This window comes from Urtica dioica, chromosome 11 (genome assembly GCF_054948205.1).
Source record: "Urtica dioica subsp. dioica isolate 48M chromosome 11, U.dioica_male_clone48M_v1_H2, whole genome shotgun sequence".
Classification (NCBI taxonomy): Eukaryota; Viridiplantae; Streptophyta; class Magnoliopsida; order Rosales; family Urticaceae; genus Urtica; species Urtica dioica.
Window position 1 is genome coordinate 9,178,556 of NC_142766.1, and position 27,727 is coordinate 9,206,282.

General features: G+C 36.4%; 2 protein-coding genes across 2 annotated transcripts; one reads left to right on the plus strand and one right to left on the minus strand.

Annotated features, from left to right (window-relative positions):
• Window positions 1-781: 781 nt before the first annotated feature.
• On the minus strand, window positions 782-13,548 carry TTN7 (Structural maintenance of chromosomes (SMC) family protein). The gene is made up of 30 exons (XM_089630217.1): window positions 13,411-13,548; window positions 13,095-13,135; window positions 12,908-12,983; window positions 12,307-12,345; window positions 12,127-12,194; window positions 11,945-12,016; window positions 11,431-11,510; window positions 11,274-11,352; window positions 11,062-11,179; window positions 10,704-10,879; window positions 9,293-9,538; window positions 9,030-9,151; window positions 8,568-8,712; window positions 7,495-7,667; window positions 7,315-7,414; window positions 6,502-6,638; window positions 6,027-6,228; window positions 5,285-5,372; window positions 4,955-5,105; window positions 4,466-4,616; window positions 4,171-4,362; window positions 3,907-4,090; window positions 3,741-3,811; window positions 3,523-3,674; window positions 3,135-3,303; window positions 2,913-3,059; window positions 2,732-2,827; window positions 2,276-2,450; window positions 1,568-1,759; window positions 782-1,170 (listed from the first exon to the last, which is right to left on the minus strand). Exons 2-29 carry the CDS (start codon window positions 13,107-13,109, stop codon window positions 1,569-1,571), a joined length of 3,615 nt encoding a protein of 1,204 aa, XP_089486343.1. The 5' UTR covers window positions 13,110-13,135; window positions 13,411-13,548; the 3' UTR covers window positions 782-1,170; window position 1,568.
• A 10,245-nt stretch (window positions 13,549-23,793) lies between these two features.
• Window positions 23,794-24,655, plus strand: LOC149381057 (18.5 kDa class I heat shock protein-like). The gene has a single exon (XM_089630499.1). The coding sequence runs from the start codon at window positions 23,959-23,961 to the stop codon at window positions 24,427-24,429; it is 471 nt and encodes a 156-aa protein (XP_089486625.1). The 5' UTR covers window positions 23,794-23,958; the 3' UTR covers window positions 24,430-24,655.
• Window positions 24,656-27,727: the final 3,072 nt, after the last annotated feature.

Consider the following 27,727-nt stretch of genomic DNA (forward strand, 5'->3'; position numbering starts at 1 on the left):
GCAAAATCAGTATTCCGTTGTTCGAAACCTCGATATCAATAAAATATATATATATATATATATATATATATTTATTCGATATTCCAGTCTACGAAATATCTATGTCCCAGTCTGAGATTTATTCGATATTCGTTCCGAGACATCCAGAAATTGTCGGGGTATTTTCGTTTAAAAAATAAAATTGAGTAAACTGATGAATTTCTTATCAAGGAAATCCCATTTTTTGTAAAAAAAAGATTTCATCTTTTTAATTGGGTGAGTCTCCCTTTGGGCACAATTGCACAAATAGTCCACTCCATAGTTCTCATAACTTTTTCTTTATTTTTTCGTCAGCATTTATTTTAGTCCCATGAGGACTTGATTGATTTTGTAGCATTTTAATCATTTTTGGATCAAAATAATTAATTTTTAATGAAACTCAACAATTCAAATACTTGAATTGTATTTACAAACTAAGATGTTTTGTTAATTTTACGATAAAAATTAATTATATTATATCATAACCATAAAAATACTAAATACACAACAATTAAGAGAAAAAAATCATTGACATTATACATTTTACAAACAATTTAATACTTTAGTTTAAGTTGTGTATTATAATTTATCATTAAATAAAAGAGAAAATGACCAAGCTATAAAATTATCAGGACTATTTGCGCCGCCAACTCCTGTTTTGTGATCATTCTCAACAAACTTGGATCAAGCTAACAGCACAACATTGGACTGTTCTTACGTCGGCCGTACTAAATTTCATGCTATCATATCTGCTTAAAAGATATCAAAAGAGTCCAAATGTTTATGAACCAAAAGATGAAGGGCAGTGTTCCACTCTACTCTCTAAGTTACATTCATTTCATCGAGCTAATTTAGCATTTCAGTGCATTTTCCATCTACGACTAAAATATTAATTACAGACATCATTTGACTTGGTACATCCAAAACAGTCGAAACTAGCAATACCGGATTAAAGGTTCAATTTGATGGGTTTTTTTTTCTTCCAAACGACACACTTCCTCGTTTGTAACATCTATACAGAGTCTCGTGGACACAGCATACAAATCATCTGGGATAGTCACTTCAGGTCTTTCAGAATGTACAACGCAACCCAGATTGGTAATATTTATCAGACTAGACCCAGGCTGGTCTTTTTTCCTTCATAATAACATACTGCACAAAAATATAGAGAAAACTTAGTACCCAATTGTAGATAAATAAATAAATAAATTAAATATTAAAAATTATTGGACACGGGGCCATCGAAGAGAGATTTTGAAATCATAGGCTATTCAACGTCGAGCAAACCGTTAAATGTCCATTAGGAACGACTAGATATTTTTTATACTGGTTCACAAAAAAAAACAAAACAAAACAAAACAAATAAACAAATAAAAAATAAAAAAAGTATTTACATTCGCATCATCACTAAACAAAGCAGGGCATTTGTCGTCTAAGCATTTTGAAGAGTATGAAACTTTAGCTGCTTACATCGGGGGAAAGAGGGGGTTAAGTGATACACAAGTCACTCGATACTTGGAAATAACTAAATATAGGCTTACGGGTTTACCTTAGTCAGTATTATGAGACTGGTCATCCTCTATGAAGCCTAACGCCTTTTCCTCGGAGATGACGTTGACAGTGCTCACCCTGTTTTTATGAGTGACCCCATATATCCTGTCAGCGATTTTCACAAGCTCTGGTCTGAAGGTTGTGGTTATAAACTGAGTACTTGTCATGTCAGCAAGACGACGAATCATATCTAAAATCAAAAGTGTTAAGGAAATCAAGATATACCAGAACCATTACAAGAAGCCAAGCCAATCATATGATGATTATCAAGTCAAAGTAGATGAGTAATTTGTTATAACCAAAATAAGATTCATCAATGCATGTGACAACTTGAAACCAGCAGTAATTCATTTAAGAAAAAGGTGATCCAAGAAAACCCAAGGAGCCAATGGAAATAATCTGAAAGGACCTCCTAGTTTAAAATTTGGTCGCGCTTGTTAGCCTAGCTGAGGCTTAATTAGAAACTTCTATGTACGTTACTTTTTTTTTTTATAACCGTGGGTATCCCAGCTTTACCCGACCAAGCTCATGAGGCACTGGCAAATTCAACCGAGGGACTTTCCAGTTGCCCCAAGTTTTTGAGTCTGGGGAATCGAATCTGGGACCGTGCCCCAAGTTTCAATGAAGATCATTTCTTTTAAAATAAATAAATACAGAAAACGAATAAAGCCTGCATCTAAAAGAAAGTGTGACAAAAGTAGGATACTTCCAACAGCTGTCCTGTACTGGGGATCCAAAGCTGCGTCTATCTCATCAAAAAGATAGAATGGAGCTGGGTCACAGCGCTGGATAGCAAAGATAAGCGTAAGAGCAACAACAGTTTTCTGGCCACCAGATAATTGCTTCATGGATTGAGTCTCCCCTTGTCCGGTGAAAGAAACCTGCTCACGCGAAAAGAAAAATAAAAACACATAAGAAAATAGTCGTGTACATATATCTGAACCACGGAGAACCTTAGCTACAATTCCATACTCGGCCCAAGTATAACAAATCCATATCGAATGGAGTTGGTCGAGATGAATCTAACAGTTACATTTTAGCTTTGACTTAATGGCTCTTTGTAACTTGTTTAGTTTTCTCTTGTTTTCATAATATTTCCAATACATCAAACCACCAAAGGACTTAGTTGAGGAAACAGATGTTTATCATAGACAACACACACCTTCACTTTGACACCAATGTATTTCTCAACCCGACCCTCTGCTTCTGCCTCACGGGGCTCATCATCGTCATTATCGTCATCACCATGGTCGCCATCCTACAAGTATAAACAACGTTTAGACAGGTCATGCATTAGATACTTGAAACTTATAGATACAAAGCAGAGAAAAACAAACACGTACCTTTTTCTTCATCATAACCAGGTGACCATGACCCCCTTGCACAAGTTCGGAAAAGACTTCTCGAAAGTGCCTAGCAACACCTTTAAAAGTACGTTCTATGGATTCATCTTTCCTCTGATCTAATGCTGATATGAGTTCTTTAATTTTCTGAAAGAATTAATGATCCATCAAGCACAACCCAGGGTGAATCCTCAGTGGAGAAGTCAATGTAGCATTCATTACCTCATCACCAGCATCCAGCTCAGCTTGCCGCTTCTGAAGCTCTTCTCGTTGCTCGGTGAAATTCACATACTGATCTAATGCTTTCTTGTTGACATGGCTGAACTGCTGGAGTTGGTCATTGCACCTATGCAGCATTTTGTGCAACTCCTTGACACTTCTCCTCTTATACCTAAAACAACAATACAATTGGGAGCAATTCTACTGGGAATTAGAGAAGGTAAACAGCGGTAAAAGTATAAATTATATTTTTAAAAAGTAAAATAATACAACTTATATCATAACCGAGGATAGAACCTGGGGTAAATTTAACTTTATACGGAACACAGTACAGATATGTAACCAAGCTATCAGATAAGATTAAACAGATGGATCATAGTAAAACATTTACGTTTCAAAGGCATCTGACGATAATGGACCCAATTCCCTGATTTTCTTCGAGAACTCTTCTTGTTTAGCGAGCAACATGTTTCTTTTGCTAATTAGTTGCTCAAACTCTTTGGCTTCTTCCTGAATCGTCCTCTCATAATTTTCCTCCAAACTCTGTATTAATAAACATATCATTAGTAATAACACACACAAAATGACTCAACCACCCAAAAGATCAACCTTTAGCTTGGTGTTATCATCTTTGATCTTCTTGAGCTGCTTTGTTCTATCAGCTATGCTGTCTGACACTCCTGAGGAGTAAAATTATAGAGTAAATACAAAAAGGAGATCGAGGGTGAGATAAAAGGAGAGCTGGAAAACAACAGTAGAGTAACATGGCTCTCACTTTTAAGCTGCTCTGTTGCTTCCTCAACCAATAGTTTGGCATCATTTAGTTCTTGTCTCTTGAGTTCAACTTCACTCAGTGAACCATCAGACTCTGCAGAAGATATTATGGCCTCCAACTCTTGTTTCCGCCTCTTAAGGTTGGTTGTTAAGTTAGTCTCAAGCTCAGCCTTCCTTGCCTCAGTCTATCAGTTGCAAGATGCACATAAGAAACCTAATAAACATGACAAATAGAAAATTACCAACAATTCATCTTACAAATTACCTCGATACGGTCAGTCTTGCATGCAATAAGCCTTTCTTTGAGGTCTGCAATTTCAGGATTTAATTTCGAGAGAAGAATCTTTTCCTCCGGGGTTAAGTGATCAATAAGCTCTGTCCCCATTTCAGCCTCTTTTATGGCCACACTGGCTCTAAGCTGGTCGATTTGAGTTTTTATATCTGCTATTGATTTTTCCTACAAAGAAAATAAGAATGGAAGCAGCAGAAGTTCAAAATATAAGATTGAGAGCTGATAACATATTACTAACATGCATAAGGTAGGAAAAGCCAGGAAATACCTTCTTTTCAAGAGCTTTGGAATTCAACCGTTTCTGTTTGTTAGCATTTGCAATATCCTGCTTAAGCTGTTCTAATTCTGACTTATCATGAGATCTCTTAGCATCAGTTTTCTGCTGATCAGTCACTAGTTCTGTGATTTTCTGGTCTATCTGTGGGATCAATTCAGTAAAACAAAAGAACAGAGGAATTTGTACAAACAATCATTTAAAATCACTTGAGCAACAATAGTTGAACGACCTATTGTGGTTCTCTACATTTACTACTTTCAATAAGCCACCCTCTGCTGTTTAACAAATGTAGGATAGCTCACTGGAAAACTGAATATAAAAGACAGTCAGACCTAAAACTCAAATATAACGCTCTAAAACATGTGATTTTGCTAATTATAGACAAGTTCAAAGGATTCAGAAGGAAGCTTTTAAAAGTGAGAAGAAAGTATGAAAAATCAACAATAAATTCACATTTTAAAAGAAATGGCCAAAAGGATATCTTGAAGCTTCAATTTGACATTTTCGAGCTCGTTTTCTTTTGCATCTATGGATTTCCTGTTTTGAAAGATAGCATTCATATACTTCAATCTTGACCGTCTATGATCATAAAATCCACCGGTCATGCCACCTTTCTTGCTGACTTGATCACCTGTCAACGGATTAGTTTTGTCTTGTGAAGGACTCGGATATGGATGGAAGAACTTGCAAGAAATTATCAGATATGGATATGGATGGAAGAGGAAATTATCAGATATAGACAAATTGTCTTGTGAAGGACTCAGATATGGATGGAAGAACTTGCAAGAAATTATCAGAATTAATGTGCACCTTCCAATGTTATACAGTCTAAATTGTTATCACGAGCAACCCTTGTGGCTACATCCAGATCTCGACAGATCACAGTTCTTGCAAATACCTATACATAAAGATAAAAGTGAATATGGAACTCAAAAATACAGAACAGTGCCATTAAGATTTAAACAAAGAAAACAAAGCTACAGTATACACATTTATTTATATTTTAGCTGCCCCGAGGCATGGATTCAATCGTATGGATTCAATTTATGAGGTCGGACTTTGGCAGATGTCAGAAGTTCGATTACTAAGAGTTGAATCAATCTTAGTTGTCTCCTTTAACCTGAAGGGCGCATGGGCTCAAAATGTGAATATAAAATAGGAATAATGATATTAAATATTTTTTATTATTAATGTTGTTACCATTATTTAGCCTATTTCGTACCTAGTATTGCTCAAGCAAATTTCAATCTTCGTTTACAAAATTCACAACAGGAGACAGTACAACTCCACCTACTAAATATCAACTGATCAGTGCCCTTACTAAGAGAGACCTTCAATAAAATCTAGTATCACAGTGGCGTTAATGCAGTGATAATCGTGAAACAGAGTGACTGATATTTGGAATTTTCATACAAAGCAATATACGAGGAACAGATATTCCATGCAACAAAAGAAGTTAAACATAAATAATCGCATATCTGCAAAGTATCTTTAAAGTAATATCTAGTTCTACTGGAAATTCTGAAAAAGACGGGCTCAGTAAGAAGCTAACATGTGCAAAGGCTGCGGCATAATTCGGAGGAAACTTTAGCTTCTTTAACAGAGGTATCACATCAGAACTTTGTGGATAATTAATCCGTGGTGCTGTTACTCTGTTCAGTGGTATGAATGTAACTCGGCCACCTTTCATTGAATTGAGGTGCTTAATTATCTGGGTTGATGCCTCGTCATTCTCGACCACCACATGAAATAAGCTGTTCAATAGAGAAGATAAGTCATATAGAAAGGGTGGGAACAAAAGAAAATAAACTTTTACGTGGGTATAAACATTTTCAAAGATTTTGTCTTTTGACACGAGTCTATTTAAAAGAAGTGGAGACTATCCTAGTCTTGTTCTGTAGTTTTTTTTTCAATAACATAAGTTCTCTATGTTTTTTTTTTTTTGGGTCTATGTAGTGACACGTCATTCATTCGTTTGTGATCACACCCATGTATAAGACAAAGCCAATATGAGTATTTTAACACACCTGTTTCCAGCAGTAACTTCCACTGCAGTGAAAAATCTTTCATCACATTCAACTAACTCGATGATTGGACCAATTACCCCAGGAACTCCGTACTCTCTATGAATCTTCCGTACAGAATTTAGTCCTCTTCTGACATCCTGTAACAAAATAGTCAGAGGAACACCAAAATAAAAGGGAAAAATTTTCATATGTTCTCAATTCATATTGAATGTCACAACAAATGCAGAGCCACCAGAACATGAAGAATTGAATGGTCAGAAAATTACTGTACTAAACCCACTGTATGACGTGTTTACAAAAGCCTGGACAATAGAAACCAGCAAAACTATACCAAAGATATATTTGCATCCCAATAACCATTTGATATTAGCCGCGTGCAAGGGGTTCAAATTATACTCTCTGCCAGGAGATATATTTGCAAAATTTTGATTTTTGGTTTATTAACTTTCCTGGCCAGTCGGCCCATGGCTAGCTCTATCCTGATCTGCAACCAAGTACAGATTATCGAATTTGCATCACAAGAAGTTCCATCTCCAAATTATCGGAATCACGACTCAATTGGTGTGCCACTCAAAGAACAAATAAGAAAGGATCACTAACTCTGTCGTTGTAACATGTACACATGAGACCTTAGAATACAACATTTTAGTCCAAAACTGGACTACTTGTACAACATCTAATTGATCTTTGAAAATGTTGTCTGAAGACCTTCGTTAATTTCCAATATAAAAATATCGATTTATTAGATTTAAGAAAACACCGTTTTTCTGTTAACATTCATAAATATGGATTTAGGGGAAAAGGGATACTTACACCAGGAGTTGCATGATCTAGGTTCTTTTCTGCTTTGTCAAGCTCTGTTCTGAGCTTTCCAATTTCAGCCGTAAGTTCAGTTTCTTTTCCCCATAAGGACCTAGGAAACAAACAATTAACTTATTTAAATGCTCCCAGAAACTGCCACTAAGTACTAGGATGTAATTGCAAAAATCATACTTCCGCTCATCTTGCAACTTGTCTCTTTGTGATCTCTGATGACTGAAACCTTCTCGAGATTCACTAATCAGGGATTCAAGATCTGCAATTTCTTTTCTTCGACTCTCAATGTAAGCGTCTTGCTCTTTTAAGTCAGAGTTAAGGCGATCAATCTCCTCCTGAAGTTTTCTTTCCTAGATATAAAATGGTAAAACGAATTTCTAATAAGTTCCACAAACCACAAAAAAATCTCTTCATGGTGATGTAAAAGAGCATTTGTACCCCGGATTTTGCCATTTTTTTTTTTTAAAACAAGAATCTTATATTAACAGGCTGAAATAATACACTTTTAGCCTTGAAAAAAATATTGTACATATAGAGTAAAGATATAGGAGGCACAGGAAAACCAACGAGAGTCCAGGAAATAGATAAGTTTGGAAAGAGTAACAGTGAAGATTAAAAGTTCAAATAAGTTTGCTGAGATTGCTTGCAAAGCAGAAGATTCACGAAATCCTTAGTAAGGAAATCAAACAAGTCAAATAACACCTAATTCAAACAAGATAGCAAAAACTCACCTGATCACTGCTGGGATATTTTTATCATCTGTTTTTTTTTTTAAATAACAGCCAGGTGTCTACGCTGGACAGATCCAGCATTATAGACAATATCTGATTTACTCTAGCTAGTTTTCCATTTTTTATGTCAGTTTAAAACACAAACTTACTTAGAACAGCACATATCTTTCTTTCTCAAAATCAGAAAGAGAAGAATCTATCTAAAATGAAGTTAGAATCATAAAAAGCAGGGACCAACGTACCACAGATTATTTGATGATTACTAAAATTACTATGCCTATTTAAAAAAGTACATAAAAGAAAAACTACTATGCAGTAACTGTACAGCATCTCAATCACTAGAACCATTATGAGCTTCAGTCACAGATGCCCCGTATATAACTTTTCATTTTCTTAAATACTAACCCAGAGTAAATACATTAATTCAATATTCCAACATATCATTTGACTTCCAATCCCTTTAAAAATTATAACAGAAAAAAGAAATGCATTTTTCAAGAAGAAAATTGAATAAATTACTTGATCCAAATTTGAAGTAAGGACAACGTTAAGATCCTTAATTTCCTTTTTTAGCCATTTGTCACGAGCAGCTTTGCTGGGAAATTGAGTAGCACGGCCTTGCTTTTGATACAGAATGCTAAGTTGTTTCTCACGCTCCATTATACTACATGGCAACAAAAACAACCATGTAAAGATAATTGCACAAGGTTCAATTGAAGTTCGAGTCTTTCTTTTAAAAAAGAAGATATTTGCACAAGGGCAATGCCTTCGATAAGTAATATGAACTGCTACATAGACATATATGTATGATGTAAATAAATGCAACAGTAGAGAAATATATGTATCAATGATCCACATAAGGTAAATTATCAGTATGGAAGAGAGATCCAATACTCCACTGCTTTCAAATTTAGTCAACCATGCAGTTTCTTAAAATCTACAGATCTACTTAGAACCATATCTATTTCATTGCAGACATACCCTTTGCTTATATCCTTTTCCGTACTCATTTTTTTTTCATACGAAGGACTGATCTCATCAAGCTCAGCCATTGAGTCATTAATTTCTCTGTGCAGAAGTTGGAGTAGCTTCATTGCATCATCCTGGATGGACATCATACAAACAGATATATTAGCAGCATTCATTGGTGTCCACAAGGTTAGCGAAATCTGATAAATCAGATGAACGGGAAGAAATGGAGATCCAACAGAAGAAAACAATTTTTGGAGATGAACAATATATACTTTGGCTCGAATATTTCCAGACATTTTCTCCTCGATATCTCTCACATCAAGCTCAAGCTCCGTGTGTTTCTTTATTGCTTCTCTTTTGCGGCCCTCTGCTGCTTCTTTCTTTTTGTTTAATTCTCGAAGTTCTATATTTACTTCTTTCATTGTCTCGTCTAAGTCCTTCAGTTTATCTTGGGCATCCAGAACACTATTGTACATCCTTGTAGATGTTTCAGACACCTTGGTTCGTGCCTCTTCTACCTGAGAAGATTAATGTAGACATTTATAGATTTTTTTTTAACAAAAATCTTTTGTATTAACAGGGGCAGAATGCCTATTTACAAAAAGAGGGGCTAATGCCTAATTACAAAAAGAGAGGCTAATGCCTAATTACAAAAAGAGGGGCTAAAAAATAGGACCGAAATATCCTCCCACAAACCGGAGGACGGTCAAGAACAGAAAAAAGACACAAAAAAGGGTTACCCCTCACCCTGTACCCCCAAAACTAAATAGCACTAGCCCAATCTCATTGAATCCGCCAACGAATAAAGCTTGAATTCTTTGCAATAGGTTCGGTCCAAAAAGATCTTTTGTAAAGTTTAATATTAATATTGACCGGCCTCCTGGTTCTTTGTGGGAGGTAAGACACGGTCCGGCTGTACTTTCGCACCCTCTTTTGTAAAGTTTATTTTATCTTGACCGGCCTCCTGGTTCTTTGTGGGAGGTAATTCACGGTCCGGCTGTGCTTTCGCACACCGCTTTCGTAATTAGGCTTAATGCCCTGTTAATATATAGTCTCGTTTCCCAAAAAAAAAAAGCTTGAATTCTTTACAATAGCTGTGTAACCGAAGCGCGATGTTGCAATTGAGTGTTTCTTGTAGACATTTATAGATTCAAATCAGATGTCTCATAAAAAAATAAATAAATAAATAAATAAAATAAAAATAAACACGGTTTTGACTGAGTATACATTACAACATAATTTTCAGACATGCTTCTCCTTCCAGATCATTTTATAACATATCAAAGCTATCATTCAAAGAACATAACAGAAAAATTAAATAGAATTCCACTAGGATGGACATCAAACATCACATTCAGAAGAGAAATCAAAGCTATTTTACTCCATTAAAGAAAGATGACACAACCATTTATTCCATACAGAAAGAGCCTAGATTTTTATAATACATAAAAGATAAAATAAAATATAATATGGAGGCGCATAAAGACTACTTCATTTTTTTAGCTTAATCCAATCACTGCACTCATTAATCATTAACTTTATTTTTCTTGCCCAATCCTTCACTACAATCAAGTATGTAATATAAACCATTGGAAAAGATTTGAAAAATCATAATACAAAAAAAGGCTCTATAACGGAATACGTTCACAACTAAGATGTTCAATATAATTGTCATTAACTAACCTCTTCCAGCTTCTGACGAGCATCATGCAGTTCCTTGTCATAAATAGTAAATTCAAGAGATTTACGTTGCTTATCGAGTTGTTGATATTTTCTTAATTCCTCTTTCTCCTCATCCAGTTCTTTTAACCTGTCATCCAAGTATTGAACTACTTGAATTATCTGCTTCCTTTTATTACCTGATTAACACACAAAAAATGTAGTTTTAAGAAATAAATTAAACAATTGAATGCATATGATAGAGCGGATTTGTCAATATTCACGTGCAAAAATAAAAAATGCCGGTGTACACACCCAGTTCTCTTTTGATAACAGGAAAGGCATCATATTATTAACAAAAACTAAAATAACGTTGACTTGCCAGTTTCCTGCATAATTTTTAAACTTTCCCGCCGTCTTTCCTCATACACTCGAGTACCACCAATTTCTTTCAGTAAATCCAGCCTTTCAGAGTCTTTCATTAATGTCAATGATGCTATCTGTAGAAAGGAACGTAATATTAGATTTTATGCATTAAAAGTTCTAAATTTTCAGTATATGGTATCAGAGTCTAAGACGGGAGTAAAACACTACCTTTCCTTGCTGCACAACGTAGTACGGATTAGATCGGGAGAACCCAGCACTTTCCAATAAATTCATGACTTCAGTTTTCCTGCAAAGTGGTTGTTACATTAAGTTCCTGAAAACCGACTCCAAAAAGCTACAAAGAACAAAAATTCATATAACTAACGTGATGTGCTTTCCGTCCAAGAAATATTCATCCTTCTTTGCGGTGATAGTTCTCCTCAAGCACACTTCCTCCTTATCAACCTGGAACGTAGAGAACTGTCAAAGGTGGCTCGAAGTTGTTTCAACCCATAAGCGTTTGATGCTTGCAGCAATAAATAAATATAAAAGTTTAATTGCAATAATGGATATCAATTGATATTATCCTTTACCAGAAAAGATAAATAAATAAATAATTCACATTACCATTTTATGCTGACAGAAATTACCACGTCTCATTAATAAACAAACTGTGGACAGAATTCTGATTTCAACCGAAAAGAGAGCCCTAGATGAATTTTAGAACCTATAGGCTATAACTTATTTCTGGACAGAAGCCATAAACTTTGAAAAACAGATCTCTGTATATGGGAACACAATCACAGATAAATATATATATATATGCAAGAAAAAATAAAATATGAACAGTAACATAATTAAATGACTAATATAAAGTAACTGTTCATTCAGGACTTTACCGGGATACGGTTGTCAGAATTATCGAACACAATCTCAACAAATGCGGATGAAACTTGGTACCCAGCACCTTCCTGCACATTGACGAAAGGACAGAAGTTCAATTAACAAATTATTACCAAAAAACAGAGCATGCAAAATCATCCAGAAGGTGAATCAACTAATATCAAGATTCAAGACATACATGAAGCAGTGCATGCCTGTCTTCACTCCGTAGGTTCTGAAACAGGTCACTGAGTACAAAACGGATTGCTGTAACATATACATTCCAAAACCAAGAAATATCATTAGTCAAGAAAAATTTTCATTTATTCAAAAACAACAAACTGAAGTTAAAGTGAATACAAGTGTGGTTCTGGCATACCATAGAAGAAGTTTGTCTTGCCGGATCCATTAGCACCAACTGTCACAGTATTCAGTTCAAGAATCATCATAGTTAGTCATTTGCATAAGTTGTTGCAAATAATACAGGGTTTTCTAACAATAGGGAAAAACAAAATATAGCACAGGTAGATCATATAATTATTAGAAGTAAGATGTTGACTGAATTTGCAAATAGAATTTTTGGACTATCCGAAGCTCTCTCTTTGTTCTCTCTTTTTTTCAGTAGAGTTTACTTTTGGAATCCTATTTCTTAGTGAAATCCATCTAGTCTTCATATATTTTGCGTTCTGTTGGTATAATTACATCATTAAGGAAGATGAGGTATCCTCGAGAAGAAAAAAAAGTGAGAAGTCCCTCGTAAACCAGAAACTTGAAATGCATGTTTTGCGTATCGTTCAAGTAAAATATGCTTAGTTTTTTTAATTATGTCATATATATCGCACAACATAAATGTTACTGAACAACTTTTTCTGATAATAAAAAATGAACAGCTTTTGTAAAATATATTCTGATAGAGGTGAATTAACACATAGCCAAAACATCAGAAGACCATGGCACAATAAGTTATATAGCCATATTACCTACACAGTTGACTTTGGGACTGAAAGGCTCAGTTGCTACTTCTTCCCTGTAGCTCTTAAACCCCTCAATTCGTACCTACACCAAGATATACATGCAATATGACATTCTGGCAGATATATTTTTGGTAATACCATGCGACAGTTGGGAAATTGAACTCGAAACCTGACAAATATATGAGTTATTTACCTGCTTTATGTGCATTTTGCAATGACCAGATCATACAACTTCTGTGGTATACACAAGTAAAACCAAAAACGAAAAAATCCCAAAGTGAGCCCGATAAAATATTCAACTTATCAGAAGCAGTCAAGGCATACATCAAATTCAGGTTTTCCAAACGATAATATTAATTGGAACTAGTGAAATAACAAAGAAACCCTAACTCAACAGAAAATTGTACTTCTTCTCACCGAAATTTGAAGCTCGGATTTTGACCTAAGCCCACTAAAACTGTGAACCAAACAGAGAAAATCACAAAATAGTTGAGCGATAACTGACATACCAAAACGAAATTGAACTACGCGTAATGCTCTGCGATTCGAAAGCGGCAGTGAAATGTTGGACTGAGAGAGACTTTGACGGTTAAACTAAAAATACGAAAGGTGCGCATGTTAAGTATCGTACGCGTTGTCCGTGAACTTTAGCCCCGAGGACTCAAATCGTTATGTAAAAAGGAAATCTCCAAATTGAGATTAGTCATAGACGCTTACCTATGGTCAAGCACAGAATATATTCCATGTAACTGCATTCTTTTTGACCGTTGGATTTGATCCGACAGACAGTATACGGTGTACAGCGCGGGAAAATTACATTTTATTTTGATAAACTCGCGCGAAAATGTTTAAGACCCGGTGATTGCTTTTTTCATTATATACATGTAACAATAGGTTAAATTAAATTTTCAAATCACTCATTCTTGGCCTAAGCCACTTCAAATTTAAAAAAGAGAGTTAAACTTATAACTTATTTAAAAAAAAAAAGGTGATGGAACTAAATAGTCGATTTAAATTATAAGTTTGACAAAATAACTTAATTTTTAAATTGAAAGAAAAATAACCATAAATCACAAAAATACTCTCACCCACTAATGCCCAATCTTCAATTTCACTTAGACAAAACACTAGTCCATCGACTAAAAACTTTACCCAACAAAATCTTAGACACCGCAATCAATCTCTATCACCATCATCATCGATCTATGTAGTTATCAATCTCCATCACTATAGTCATCGATCTTCGTCGCGATAAAATCATTGGATTACTTTTGTAAAATATTTTACTTGAATGTGAGAAATATATATTTAAGGTTGTGTGAGTATCTCGGAATGGGTTATAGAATTTTCGACTTTGTCTCGAATGAAATTAAACTTTCTGAAGGAATTATAGAGAATATTTGAGTAAATAAATTCTCAAGAGTGAGAATTAAATTTCGAGAAGAAAATATTAATTTGAAATAATTAAATCAAATTAGAGAATTCTTGGAAGAAATTACTAGTTTTGGAATGAGAAGGACTATTTTGCAACATCGATTTGAAAGAAATTATGTTTGGAGGAGTTGTTTTTCGGGAGGTCAAGAATGAAGGGAAATAATCGGCACTTATGTGTCTCTGTTTGGTTTATTTATTTTTGTTTTCTCGGTTGAGAAGGTGTGCATGTGGCATATAATAGGAATGTACCATTACGCTATATGCTATGATTCCTCTTCTATTTGAGAATGTGGGGATAGGGAATTGATGACATAAATTCTAAGAATGCTCCGTGGTATGCTTTTCTTTGCCTTAGGCGGACTGAGTGACTTCAATATCGAAACGAGAGAAGTTCATATTGGCTGGAGTATATTTATATCTTAAGCCACGAACTTGGGCATGGAATTTTCTTTGGTGTGAGCCCAAATAAATTAGAATCTTTTGAGATTCTCCAAATAGGTAAGTAGATATTTATCTGCAATACAGTTTAACTTTGTATATTATGTTCAGAGGGCATTCGTATGATTCTAGAGACGCGTTTATATACTGATAATAACTTTATGGCTAACTTCATAATGATGTGAGATAGTTATTGGCACTATGATATCGAGTTTATTCTGTGATAACATGATCATGACTGTAAGAGTGCAAATTGACACCGTGAGAGTGTAGATTCAGTTGTCAAATCGATACCATGTGAGTTGTAAATTCGATCGTGCAGATCGAGATCACGTGAGTTATAGACTAGGTTATGTGGACCGAGAGTATGAGATGGGTACATGAGGGAAGGAATTGCGGATCTGATTATTTATTGATGATATTATGTGAGAATGCGGATCTCGCTTGTATTTCAGATATGGGGTTGTGGATATCACTCTCCTTGATTAATGGTACCATTTGGAAAGGGACTAAGGACCCCACATTATTGTTGATAATGGTGAAAAGGGACTGTAGATCCCCTATATGGTCGATGGATATGACGAGATTGATGATTCACTCGAGTACTCGATACAATACACTTATTATGGATCATAGGATGAGACTGCGGATCTAACTTCTATTGAAGTTATGTCGACATTTGTAGAATATGGGCCCAAGTGTAGAAACGATAAAGAAGGAGAGAATCAGAAATGAGAGAGAGTGTTCTGAGACTTTTGAATATTTCTTATTATTTGATATGAAATTGTATCACCTATTTATACATATGGTAGATACATGAGTGTAGTCTAGATACATGTGAAGTAATAAAGACGTGTAATAAAAATGCCTAGTAAATAGATAATAATAAATATTACACAGAGAACAAGACATAGAAAATAACATGAGAAATAAATGCGACAATTTCTCATGTGAAATGAATGCCAAGTGGTGCGAGTTCCCAAAGGCACACTTGACAGGAAGAGGGGGGACGAAGTGACGAGGACGAGGTGAAGCTTAGCTCGGACGAGGTGGCGAAGTGTCAAGAGAAGGCCGAACTGCCGAGCTAGATTTCAACACTCCCCCTCAAGCTTGACTGTATATATTGAGGAAATCAAGCTTGCTACATAGCTCGGAGAATGTAGTTCGCGGAAGGGCTTTGGCGAGGATGTCGGCGAGTTGAAGACCTGACGGAATGTATTCCATATCGATAATTTTTGCTTCAATCTTTTCACTGATGAAGTATCGGTCGATCTCGATATGTTTCGTTCTGTCATGATGGACTGGATTTTTAGCTATGTTGAGAACGGCTTGATTATCACAGAAAAGCTTGATTGGACCTTCGATGATGATCTTGAGGTCGTCGAGAACTTTCTTCAGCCAGATGCCTTCACATACTCCGCTTGCTAAAGACCTAAGCTCGGCTTCAGCACTACTTCTTGAGACAACAGACTGCTTCTTGCTTCGCCAGGTAACAAGATTTCCCCAGACGTATGTGCACATGCCTGATGTTGATCGTCTGTCTGGAACATATCCGGCCCAGTCCGCATCTGTGAACACTTCGACACCGCGACTTCGTCTTTTCTTGAAGGAGAGGCCAGTCCCTGGGGCAGCTTTGAGATATTGGAGGATCCTCATAACTGCATCCATGTGAGTTTTCGAAGGGTTACTCATGAATCGACTTACCATACTCACTGCGAATCCAATATCTGGTCTCGTGTGGGTGAGGTAGATGAGTTTTCCCACGAGCTGCTGAAATTTTTCTTTGTCAGTGGCGGCCTCGGTGGTGCGAGCTAGAAGTTTCACATTGGTATCCATCGGAGTGTCTACTGGTTTGCAACCAAGCATGCCAGTTTCTTTGAGTAGATCCAAAGTGTACTTGCGCTGTGAAACAGAGATACCCTTCTCAGACCGAGCTACCTCCATGCCAAGGAAGTATCGTAGTCTGTCGAGGTCCTTAACTTCGAACTCTGATGACAGAGTTTGCTTCAATCTCTTGATCTCTTCTAGGTCATCTCCGGTGATGACTATATCGTCCACATACACACTAAGGATGGTGTGCTTGCCTTGTGTGGAGATTTTTTAGAAGAGTGTTGGATCTGCTTGACTCTGCTCGTAGTCGCAACGCTTGAGCACATTGGTGAATTTTTCGAACCATGCTCGAGGGGACTGTTTTAGACCGTATAGAGACTTCTTGAGTTTGCAAACTTTGTTGGCTCCTTGATCATTGTCAAATCCCGGTGGGAGGTTCATGTAGACTTCCTCTTCCAGTTCGCCATTTAGAAAAGCATTTTTCACATCGAGCTAACTGAGAGGCCAATCTAAGTTGGCTGCAAGTGAAATGATGATTCTGATGGTATTGAACTTCGCAACTGGAGCGAACGTCTCTTGATAGTCAATGCCATATGCCTGAGTGTACCATTTTGCGACAAGGCGGGCTTTGTATCTCTCCACTGTCCCATCTGGATTGTGTTTGATGGTGAAGAGCCATCTACATCCAACAGTTCGCTTGCCTGGTGGTAGCTCGACGATATCCCACGTATCATTCTGTTCGAGGGCTTGGATCTCGGCATGACTCGCATCTCGCCACTCGGGACTTTGGAGGGCTTCTTCGATGGATTGTGGCACTTTACCTTCATCTAACTTCGCCACATAGGCTTGGTACCCCGTAGATAGGTTCCCATAGTACACGTAATCCTCCATCCTGTATTGACCACACAACCGAGCACAGGTTTTCTCAATGCAATGGGTAAGTCTGGAGATGAGATGTTACCTTGTTCAATAGTGTCGTGGTTCAGGTTCGGATAGACATTTTGTTCGCGAGCTTGTACCGGACTCTGGGTGATGTTCAGTTCGCATGGAGAGGGTTCAGAGGCTTGCGAGCTGGGAGTCAGAGTCGGACTGGGCGAGCTGGGAATCTCTTGACCAGATGAGGTCGGACTGTGGGGCGAGGTGATCATGTTTTGGATATGTGAGGTCGGATTCGGGAGTGAACTAGGCGGACTAAGAGGCGAAGTGAATTCTGGGTTTATGATGAGCCAATTTGGGAAGTCATTTTCATTATTCTCCCCCTGACGAACTGGATTGGCGAAGTAATGGCTGAACTCATGAAAAGATACATCCATGGAGACTATGAATTTTCGTGACCGGGGCTCATAGCATTTGTAGCCTTTCTGAGTTGCTGAATAGCCAAGAAAGATGCACTTGAGCGATTTTGGTTCCAGTTTACCTTGGTCATAAGAATGGGTGAAGACTGAACAGCCGAATACTTTCGCAGGAAGAGTTGAGATAAGAAGAGAATATGGGTATGTCTCTAGAAGGACTTGGGCCGGGATTTTGTAACCAAGAACCCGATATGGCATTCTGTTTATGAGGTATGTGGCTGTGAGGACTGCTTCTCCCAAAAAATGAGATAGGACGTTTGAGGAGAACATGATGGCTCGGGCGACCTCGAGAATGTGTCGATTTTTCCGCTCGGCTACCCCATTTTGTTGCGGGGTATGAACGCACGAGCTGGAGTGAATTATACCATGTGTTTTGAAGAAATCGCCGAGCTCATAATTAAAGTAATCTCGAGAGTTGTCGGTGTGGACAATTTGAATGGAGGTGTCGAACTGTGTTTGGACCATTTTGTGAAAGGTTTTGAATAGATTAGATGTTTCGGATTTTTGTTTCATCATGTATATCCAACTGAGTCTAGTGTGGTCGTCAACAAAGAGAAGGAACCATCGAACTCCAGTGATATTAGGAACTTTTGAGGGCCCCCATATATCACTGTGAATTGTGGCAAATGAACGAGATGGTTTGTACGAGGTGGGGTGATACGAGCTTCGAGAATGTTTGGCGAACTCACACATGTCACACTGAATGGAATTGATATTTTTATTGATAAACAAAGAAGGAAACAGTCTTTTGAGATACTTGAAATTTGGATGCCCTAGTCTAAGGTGATTGAGCATGATCTCTTTGTATTGGGGTGAACGTTGGGCGAGCTGACACATGGCGGGCTGATCTGGCTTGATGACATAGAGTCCGGTACTCAGCTCGGCATTACCAATCTGTCTCCCTGTGACCTGTTCCTGAAACACACATGAACTTTCATAAAAAATAGCTCGGCACTTAGAGTCTTGGTTGAACTTATGCACAGATAAGAGATTGCACTGTAGTTGAGGAACAAAGAACACCGAGTCTAGCCTCATGGACTTCGTCAAGACCACGGTGCCAATACCAGTGACTTGAGTCTTGGCTCCGTTGGCGATGGTGACTGATATGCTTCTATTACAAACGGAGTAAGTTGTGAATAGACTTCGATTACCAGTCATGTGATCAGAGGCACCGGAGTCGACAATACATGCTGTGGGATTCTCAGAGCTTACATGGAGTGCTCTAGGAGAGTTACCTAGAGGACCAATGCCCGAGCGTTCTCCACTGAGTTTGACTTGTTGGATAAGGTGATTGAGAATAGCGAGCTGGTCGTTGCTGAAGGGAGAGGAGTCCGAGGTCGAGGTCGAGGCAGCGGACGAGGTGGATACTAAGTTTCCGGCTACGTTCGGATCCTTAGTGTCTCGGGTTGACTTCGAGCTCCGTGGTTTCCCATGCAGCTTCCAGCAGGTTTCTTAGAGGTGTCCCGGTCGTCTGCAATGATCGTAGTAGGGGCGAGGTTTGCGAGGTCTCTCTATTGAGACGCGAGCTGCATGTGCTTCGTCTCCATGCGTGGTGAAGGCGGATGAGTCTGAGGATGAGCCCGGAATTGAGCTCGATTGGTTAACTCCAAGCATGAGTTTCCTCATGCTTTCCTCGTGTCTGACCGCGGAGAAGGGTTCATGGAGAGATGGTAGTGGTTTTGTACTGAGTATCCGACCTCTGACCTCATCGAGGTCTTGGTTGAGCCCGGATAATAGTTTAAACACACGTTTGGTCTCAATTATCCTGCGGTAGAGTTTTGAGTCTTCGGAGCAGGTCCACTGGTGATGTTCGTAGAGGTCGATCTTCTGCCACAGATGCGTGAGCCAGCTGAAGAACTGAGTAACAGACATCTCTCCTTGACGTAGGTCGTGGAGAGTGTTCTCAGTCTCAAACAGCTCGGACACATCTTCGGAGTTGGAGAAGATTTCTCTAGCTGCTTGCCAGATTTCCGCTGCCGTTGGGTAAAGGAGGAAGGTTTCCCCGATTTCGGGATACATGGAGTTTATGAGCCAGGACATCACCATGTTGTTGTCTGCTTTCCAACTTTTAAATGCTGGATCTTCGATCTTTGGAGATGTAGCCACGCCTGTGAGGTAGTCATCTTTACCTCGTCCCGATATGAACATAAGCACAGATTGGGACCACTGTAAGAAGTTGTGGCCATTGAGTTTGTGGCTCGTGATATGTTGGGAGAAGGATTCAGATTGAGACTGAGTGGGCGAGGTTTGCGAGATGGTCGAAGTGGTGTTGAAGGCGGATGAGTTTTCGAAGGAGTTCATGATGATTGAATTTCTGAGCTCTGATACCATGTATAAACGATAAAGAAAGAGAGAATCAGAAATGAGAGAGAGTGTTATGATACTTTTGAATATTTCTTATTATTTGATATGAAATTGTATCACCTATTTATACATATGGTAGATACATGAGTGTAGTCTAGATACATGTGAAGTAATAAAGATGTGTAATAAAAATGCCTAGTAAATAGATAATAATAAATATTACACAGAGAACAAGACATAGAAAATAACATGAGAAATAAATGCGACAATTTCTCATGTGAAATGAATGCCAAGTGGTGCGAGTTCCCAAAGGCACACTTGACAGGAAGAGGGGGGACGAAGTGACGAGGACGAGGTGAAGCTTAGCTCGGACGAGGTGGCGAAGTGTCAAGAGAAGGCCGAACTATCGAGCTAGATTTCAACACCAAGTCTATATAAATAATAGACATGATTAGTTGAAAGAATGTGAGACAAAATTTTAGGATCCGGATGTTGATTGTAATATGAGTTACAAGGCAAAGTCTCGGTGGTTGAATAAGTATCTGTTAATGATATTTACTCTACTATGAACAATGGCGTGATCTTGATGATATTAACTTTAGTATTAAGTAAGGACATGATGTCTAATTGATTGAGCAAGTGTGTATTGTCGACGTTGACTCTAACGTGAGCAAGGATGTGATGTCCTATTGATTATATCAGTATCTATTAATTGAGAAATTTTGAAGACTGCAATTTTTATTGGGCGTTATAAAAATATGGCCAAAAGCAAACCTCATTTTTTGGTTTTAGCCCATGTTTGCCAAACTTTAGGAACATAGCCAAACGGAATGATAAGCAAAAAAAAAGTCTGATTTGCCATTATCTATTAACAAATTCGTCACTTTCTCTCTCCTACTTTTTTTTCCTACACTTTTTTCATAAAAACTTCAAAAAAACCATTTTTATCTCATATGAACTCGAAATTGAGTGATTCCAAATCCTACGGATCCGTGACGCCGAGATCTTCAAAAATATATTCATTGTGTTTGATGAAAAATCATGATTAATGCCATAGATGTAGAAAAATCACGTTACTGTCTTATACATGAAAAAAACTGAAATTTTTTGGAAATCATCGGGAAATAAATGGAAATATAAATTTATGCATTAAACATGATTTTTCATCAAACACAATGAGTCTATTTTTGAAGATCTTGGCGCCACGAATATGTAAGATTTGGAATCACTTAATTTCGAGTTCGTATGAGATAGATATGGATTTTTGAAGTTTTGATGAAAAAAAAAATTGTTTGAAAAAAAGTAGGAGAGAGAAAGTGACGAATTAAAAACAAGAGAGGGAAAATTTTGAATCTAGAAAAAAAAAACGTTATATTTATTTAAGGACAAATATGAAATTTTAACTCATTACCTCTAGTGTCACCTAATATAATTGGTATTTTTCTAAAACTCTTCAAACGTGGGTTAAATCTCAAACCTTGAGTTTAAGCCTAGTTAGTTACAAAATTCATTTTTATTTACAGGTAATTTTGCTCATCTATTTACTGAGCCATCGATCATAAGTTTAATTGTATTGTAGGGAAGTGCTTAATGAATTGTGAAGAGGAGCGGTGACTGCATGGAAGTGACAATTGTACGTACGAGCCTGACATATAGGAGATTATACTAGATCAGATATTTGTGGTGAAAGCATGATTGTTTATCTTGAAAATTTCAAAATTTTCCGCAGTTTTTATGAATGGGGTTTTGGAGTTAGTAATACGTCGCGGCTCTTTGTAGCGGATCGTGACAAACAATGATGAAGTGAGAATGATGAAAAAATGGTCCATTAGGTAAATAGTCACACTTACACTTTGACATTGTTAAATAACCAACGTTTCGTAAATCTTAGGTAAATAGTCACTTTAATATATTTACAGACGTAAATTTTAGAAAAATAGTCACTTCCATTTATTAGGCTACATTATTTTTATGGCTATTTATCTAAGATTTACGAAACGTTAGGTATACAACAATTCCAAACGTTTTAGTTGGCTATTTATCTAATTTTTTTTAAGAAAAAAAATAGTATGAGTTTAACAAAAAAACAAAAACAAAAACAAAGGTATAATAGTACAAAAATTTACATTTGGGCTATTTATTTAATAAAATAAAAATTATGCTAAAATCTTAAAAGCATCTAAATAATTGACTAATTACCACAAATTTTTATTGTAATATTTTCAAAATGAAATGAATGACATTTTAGTCACCTCTATTTATTCAAAAGTTTCAAAATATTACTATTTTGCAAGTAGCCAAACTTAATTTGGCTATTTTACTTCACCTTCCATAAATTACCTAATTGAAATATCCTAGTTTTTAGTTTTTTTGGATCTATGTAACTTCTAAAAATCTCAATATATTTCATTGCATACTCTCTCTCTCTCTGTGTCAGACGTCGGTCTTCGTTCCCCATCCGTTGCCACAATCGACTTCCAACCCACCACCTTAGAAAAAATAATTATATTTTTAATCAATTTTATAAAAAGTAAAGTGCCAAATAAATAGAAAAAGTTAGTTTAACTCACAAAGATAACAGCTTAATTAGAAATTCACATTAAATAGAAAAATAGTTATATTAGTCAAGCAATAAAAAAACTGGAAAACTTAAAATAGGTATAACAGGAAAATCAAAATTGTACTAATACAAGATTTAAGGAATACGATTATCTAGTTAAAATATATATAATAATATAGTAATTCTTGAAGTGAGATATAATTCAGTGTATTTCTAGATGATATTTTTACAAGGCTAATTAGGAACTTTGCGTTAAATCAACAATCAACATTATGTTTTTCTTGTTGACTTGTTAAATACTATTCTTTTTTTTTACAGCTGTTAATACTTAATTTTACACGGATTCTTTAAGAAGCAAATCACCAAACATATTTCCTTAATTCCAAATCGTTTTTTCTATTTTTATCTCTTATGAATGTTCATTTTTTTCTCTCGTCTCAACTCTCAAGTCCAAAACACGTTTTTTTTTTTACCTCTTTTCATGAACGTTAAAAAAATTGGATTGTTAATTAAGCTGCGGTTTGTAGATGCTTCAAAATTTCAAATATTGAATTGAACCTTTCGTCCATCCACGGTTTCCATTTTGATGATTTATAACTTTTCGGTGATTTTTCACGTTTAGTATTTCACTTTTGTTCATATGTGCGATTTAAGATTTAGTAACTAATCATCGGCATTTTTCTTTAGTGCTATTTTTATCTAAAAAAAATTGAGGAAATATTTTTATCATTTTAATAACAAGAAAAATACTGTAAAAATAGATATTCATGAAATAAAAATAATTAGTAGTGTATTTGTATAATTAAGCCTGAAATTAAAATATGGGAGGTAACTTCTTCCATAACTTCTTATGGGCTTTCGGATCAGCGATATCAACGTTAGCCCATGAAAAGAGAGAGAGAGAGAGAGAGAGAGAGAGAGAGAGAGAGAGAGAGTCCGTGATTAGTGTAGAACTCTCTAGTGTCTTCAAAACGGCATTTAGTATAGAATTCGCCAGAGACTTCAGCGCGGGGATTATTTATAGCTCAACACTCTCCTCCGGGATTCAATACAAATTCGCAATCAATCAATCTCACGAACACGATATACAGCAGTTATATTCTCTTACTACTTTCGTCTATTTCCTTATCGATTCAGAAATGTCTCTGATTCCAAGCTTCTTCCGCGGCCGACGATCCAGCACCGTCGACCCGTTCTCACTCGACGTGTGGGACCCATTCAGGGACTTCCCTTTGGCTGCCAATTTTCCGGAGCTTTCCTGCGAGAATTCGGCGATGGTGAACGCTCGCGTGGACTGGAAAGAGACTCCGGAGGCTCACGAGTTCCGGGCGGATCTGCCGGGGCTGAAGAAAGAGGAGGTCAAAGTCGAGGTTGAAGACGATCGCGTGCTTCACATCAGCGGAGAGAGAAGCTTCGAGAAGGAAGAGAAGACCGACACGTGGCACCGAGTCGAGCGCAGCAGCGGGAAGTTCCAGAGGCGGTTCAGGCTTCCGGAGAACGCGAAGATGGAGGAGATCAAAGCTTCCATGGAGAACGGAGTTCTGACCGTTACGGTCCCGAAAACAGAGGTCAAGAAGCCTGATGTGAAGTCCATTGCGATCTCTGGTTAGATTGTCAATTCGATTCTGAAGACGGCGTTTGTACGGAGGTTGTGACTTGTGAGTGTCTCTGGTTTTTTGAAAAATGAAGTGCAGTCGATTATGTTTTCCGTAAAAATGTTAACATATGCGTGTCTGTTTTAGTAACTTCCTTTGTCTGTGCAAGCGAAATGTAATGACACAATGAAAATGAATTACCTTTTCTTTTTTAAAACAATAAATGTTGTCGACATTTAACAATTTAGTTTGTGTAATGTACTTGTCAATTTAAGTTATTAATTTGTAAAATAGTTCAGATTTGTCTTAATTTAGTGAAATAGTCAAAATGTGCAATAAGTTGATTTAAAAAAAAATTGAACTCAAGTTTCATTACTTTTCAAAAGTGATAAATTGCTTAAAATAATCGTCAAAAAATTTAATTTTGACTGTCAAAAAAATTTAAAAAACGTAAATTTACCTATTTTACTAAAAAGTTGAAATGTTTATTTTGCTAATCAATAAGTTTCAAATAATTATTTTATATAATTTTTCGTTTTAATTTTAGTCCTTCCATCAGATTAAGGTCAGGTCTCATGCCTCTTCAAAAGAAAGTAGCTATAAAACTAGTGAACTGTTATGGTACTTGATATTCGAGATAAAGTAATTTAGCTTAAATGTAATATGTATTCCCATTTATTTATACATTGGGTGTCATGCCAAAGAAAGTAGCTATAAAACTAGTGAATGTTGTGGTACTTGAGATTCGAGAGTAAAGCACATTAGCTAAATGTATTCCTATTTGAGACAATAAATCCAAGTAAACGTAACACGACAAAATATTCATGAATTAATATATAATTTATAACCATAAGCAGGAGTATATTTTAGAGAAATTGTCTCAATTGTCACCATTTGATAAGTTTTTTTCTAATTTTTCACCAAAAATTTAATTTGGCCAAAAGTACTACTAAGTCACTAATACAAATATAATTTTACCTTCAACAATTAATGTCAACAATAGATGTTGATTGTTGACATCTATGTCAACAAACAGAGAACTTAAAACTCACAGATATCAACAATATATATCAATTGTTGACATAGAGATGTCAATTGTTGACATCATGTTGAGGGTAAAAGTGTATTTGTATAAGTGGTTTACTAGTATTTTTGGTCAAATTAAGCTTTTGGTGGGAAATTGGAAAAAACTTATCAAATGGTGGTAGTTGAGACAATTTTTCTATATTTTATTGACAAAACATAGATGGGCTGGACTTCGTTGGTGTTAAGGACATATTTTCTTAATAGATTGTTCGGTGAGCTCTATATGCGGTATTTGTGCTCAGCTGGGCAAAAATGGTAAGAGCATCTTTAATGGTGCAAAAAGATGGACTTGCTAGCAATTATGAAAAGTTTAAACTATTAGCTTAACCATTGTTGCACATTTTAGCTATTTCCTTGGTAGAGCAGATTAGCTCTATAGAGTAAATTGGCTCTAAACTAAGCCAATGAGTCCCACTTATTTTTCAACCAATGAGAATGCAATAAAATGTAAAAAATATATGATTAATGTTTAAGCAACAAGATGAAGATTGGCTTACCAATAGAGAGCAATGTTGCTTAAAAAAATTGCAGTTTAAAAAATTGATGTTGACAAATTAAACTAATGTACCATTGAAGATGCTCTAAGGAGAATTTGTTCCATCTCATAGAGGAGCTAGTTTATGGAGTATGGCCAAGTCTATATCAAAACTTTTGGAGAAAAGTTTTGATGGACGGATACGATGCATTTCTTTTTTGTATGCTATGTTGACGTCTTGGATTTTGTTAAAGGCGCATTCATTTGCATTCTTTTGGGTTTCGTAAAGGCGTATATCCATATTCAAAAAGTATCTTCATGTGGAAGAGGCTAATGACTTGCTAGGGTTGAGGATGGAGATCTAATGAGAGGAGAGATTCAATTTGATCAAAATCCGTGGAAGATTTGTTCATGGCATAAATTCATGGGATATGGATAAAGTTGCTGAAAGCAAATCATATTTTAATATACGACCTTAATTAGATTTCTATTTAAAATGCAAATCATATTTTACTAACATTGTATAGATTCAAACACATTTCTACATAAAATTGGAACAAGAATATGACATTGGAATATGGAATACATCAAACATATCATTAATTTTCATCGTATTTAATATTGGATTAAAATCATTCTATGTGTATTAACTTAACTTTATGGATGTATTTTTTTTTTATATTCGTTTCAATTTTAAGAGTCCTATTTATTAAGCGTGTAATTGGGTTGGATCAATTGATTTTTTAGGTGTTATTAACCCAAACCGATAAATCAGTTTTTTAGTTTTATTTTTTAAACTCAAACCAATCCGATTGAGAGTTGAAACCAAACCAAACAAAAAAAAATTGGGTTGGTTTGAGTTGATTTCTTCGAATTATTTTTCTCGACACATGACTTTATAACTCGTATGAAATCATGTATATATAGTACGCTATATTAAATTAAATTAAAGTTAATACCTTGCGAAAATGTACATTTTAAATAAAATTATCTATATTTTTATTAACAAAATAATTATATATTCGCATTTAATAAAGTATAATGAGCATTGGTTAATTTGATTATACTATGTTAATATTATTTAAAAAGAAAGATCTTTTTTTTTTTTTTTTGCATTTTTCGAATTAAATAATAGTTCATATAAACATTTAGGTGCGACAATGTCGTACCCAATATGAATTGAGGTTTTTAAACCCAACATTAAAAAGAAATTTCGCTAATGTTTAGTGTTATTCGGTGCGACATTATCGCACCTAATATGAAATTGTCGCACCGAATACCTTTAGGTGCGACAAATGTCGCACCCAATGGGTTTTAAAATTAAAGTTGTCAGCGAAATCGCGCCGAATTTTTTTAGATCTGGGATTTCATATTGGGTGCGACATTGTCGCACCCAGTATGAATATTAGGTGCGACAATGTCGCACCCAATATGAATTGAGGTTTTTAAACCCGAACTTCCTTCTTTTTCACTCATTCTCGCTCACTCTCTCTCTCTCTCTCACTCGATCTGTCTCTCTCTCTGCTCCCCGCCGCCGTCCCTCCCCAGTACGTCTCTCTCTCTGTCACCGTCTCTCTCTCTCTCACCGTCTCACACTGTCTCTCTCTGCCAGTCAGCTGCCGCCGTCCATCCCTGCCGTCGTTGCCGTCCCTCCCCGCCACCGTGCCTCCCGCGCACCGCTGCCCCGTCTCGCCCCGCTGCCCTGCTACACGTCGCCGTCCAGCCCTGCTGCCCCGTCCCGCCCCGTCCCAC

Bases quoted from the DNA above. Each gene is read 5' to 3' on its own strand.
- TTN7 (XM_089630217.1), bottom strand. The intron at 11,180-11,273 runs GTAGTGTTTTAC...TCCTTTCTACAG, and splicing joins ACGTTGTGCAGCAAGGAAAG to ATAGCATCATTGACATTAAT. The intron at 5,373-6,026 runs GTTAGCTTCTTA...CTTTATGTATAG, and splicing joins ATGCCGCAGCCTTTGCACAT to GTATTTGCAAGAACTGTGAT.
- LOC149381057 (XM_089630499.1), top strand. From the start codon at position 23,959: ATGTCTCTGATTCCAAGCTTCTTCCGCGGCCGACGATCCAGCACCGTC.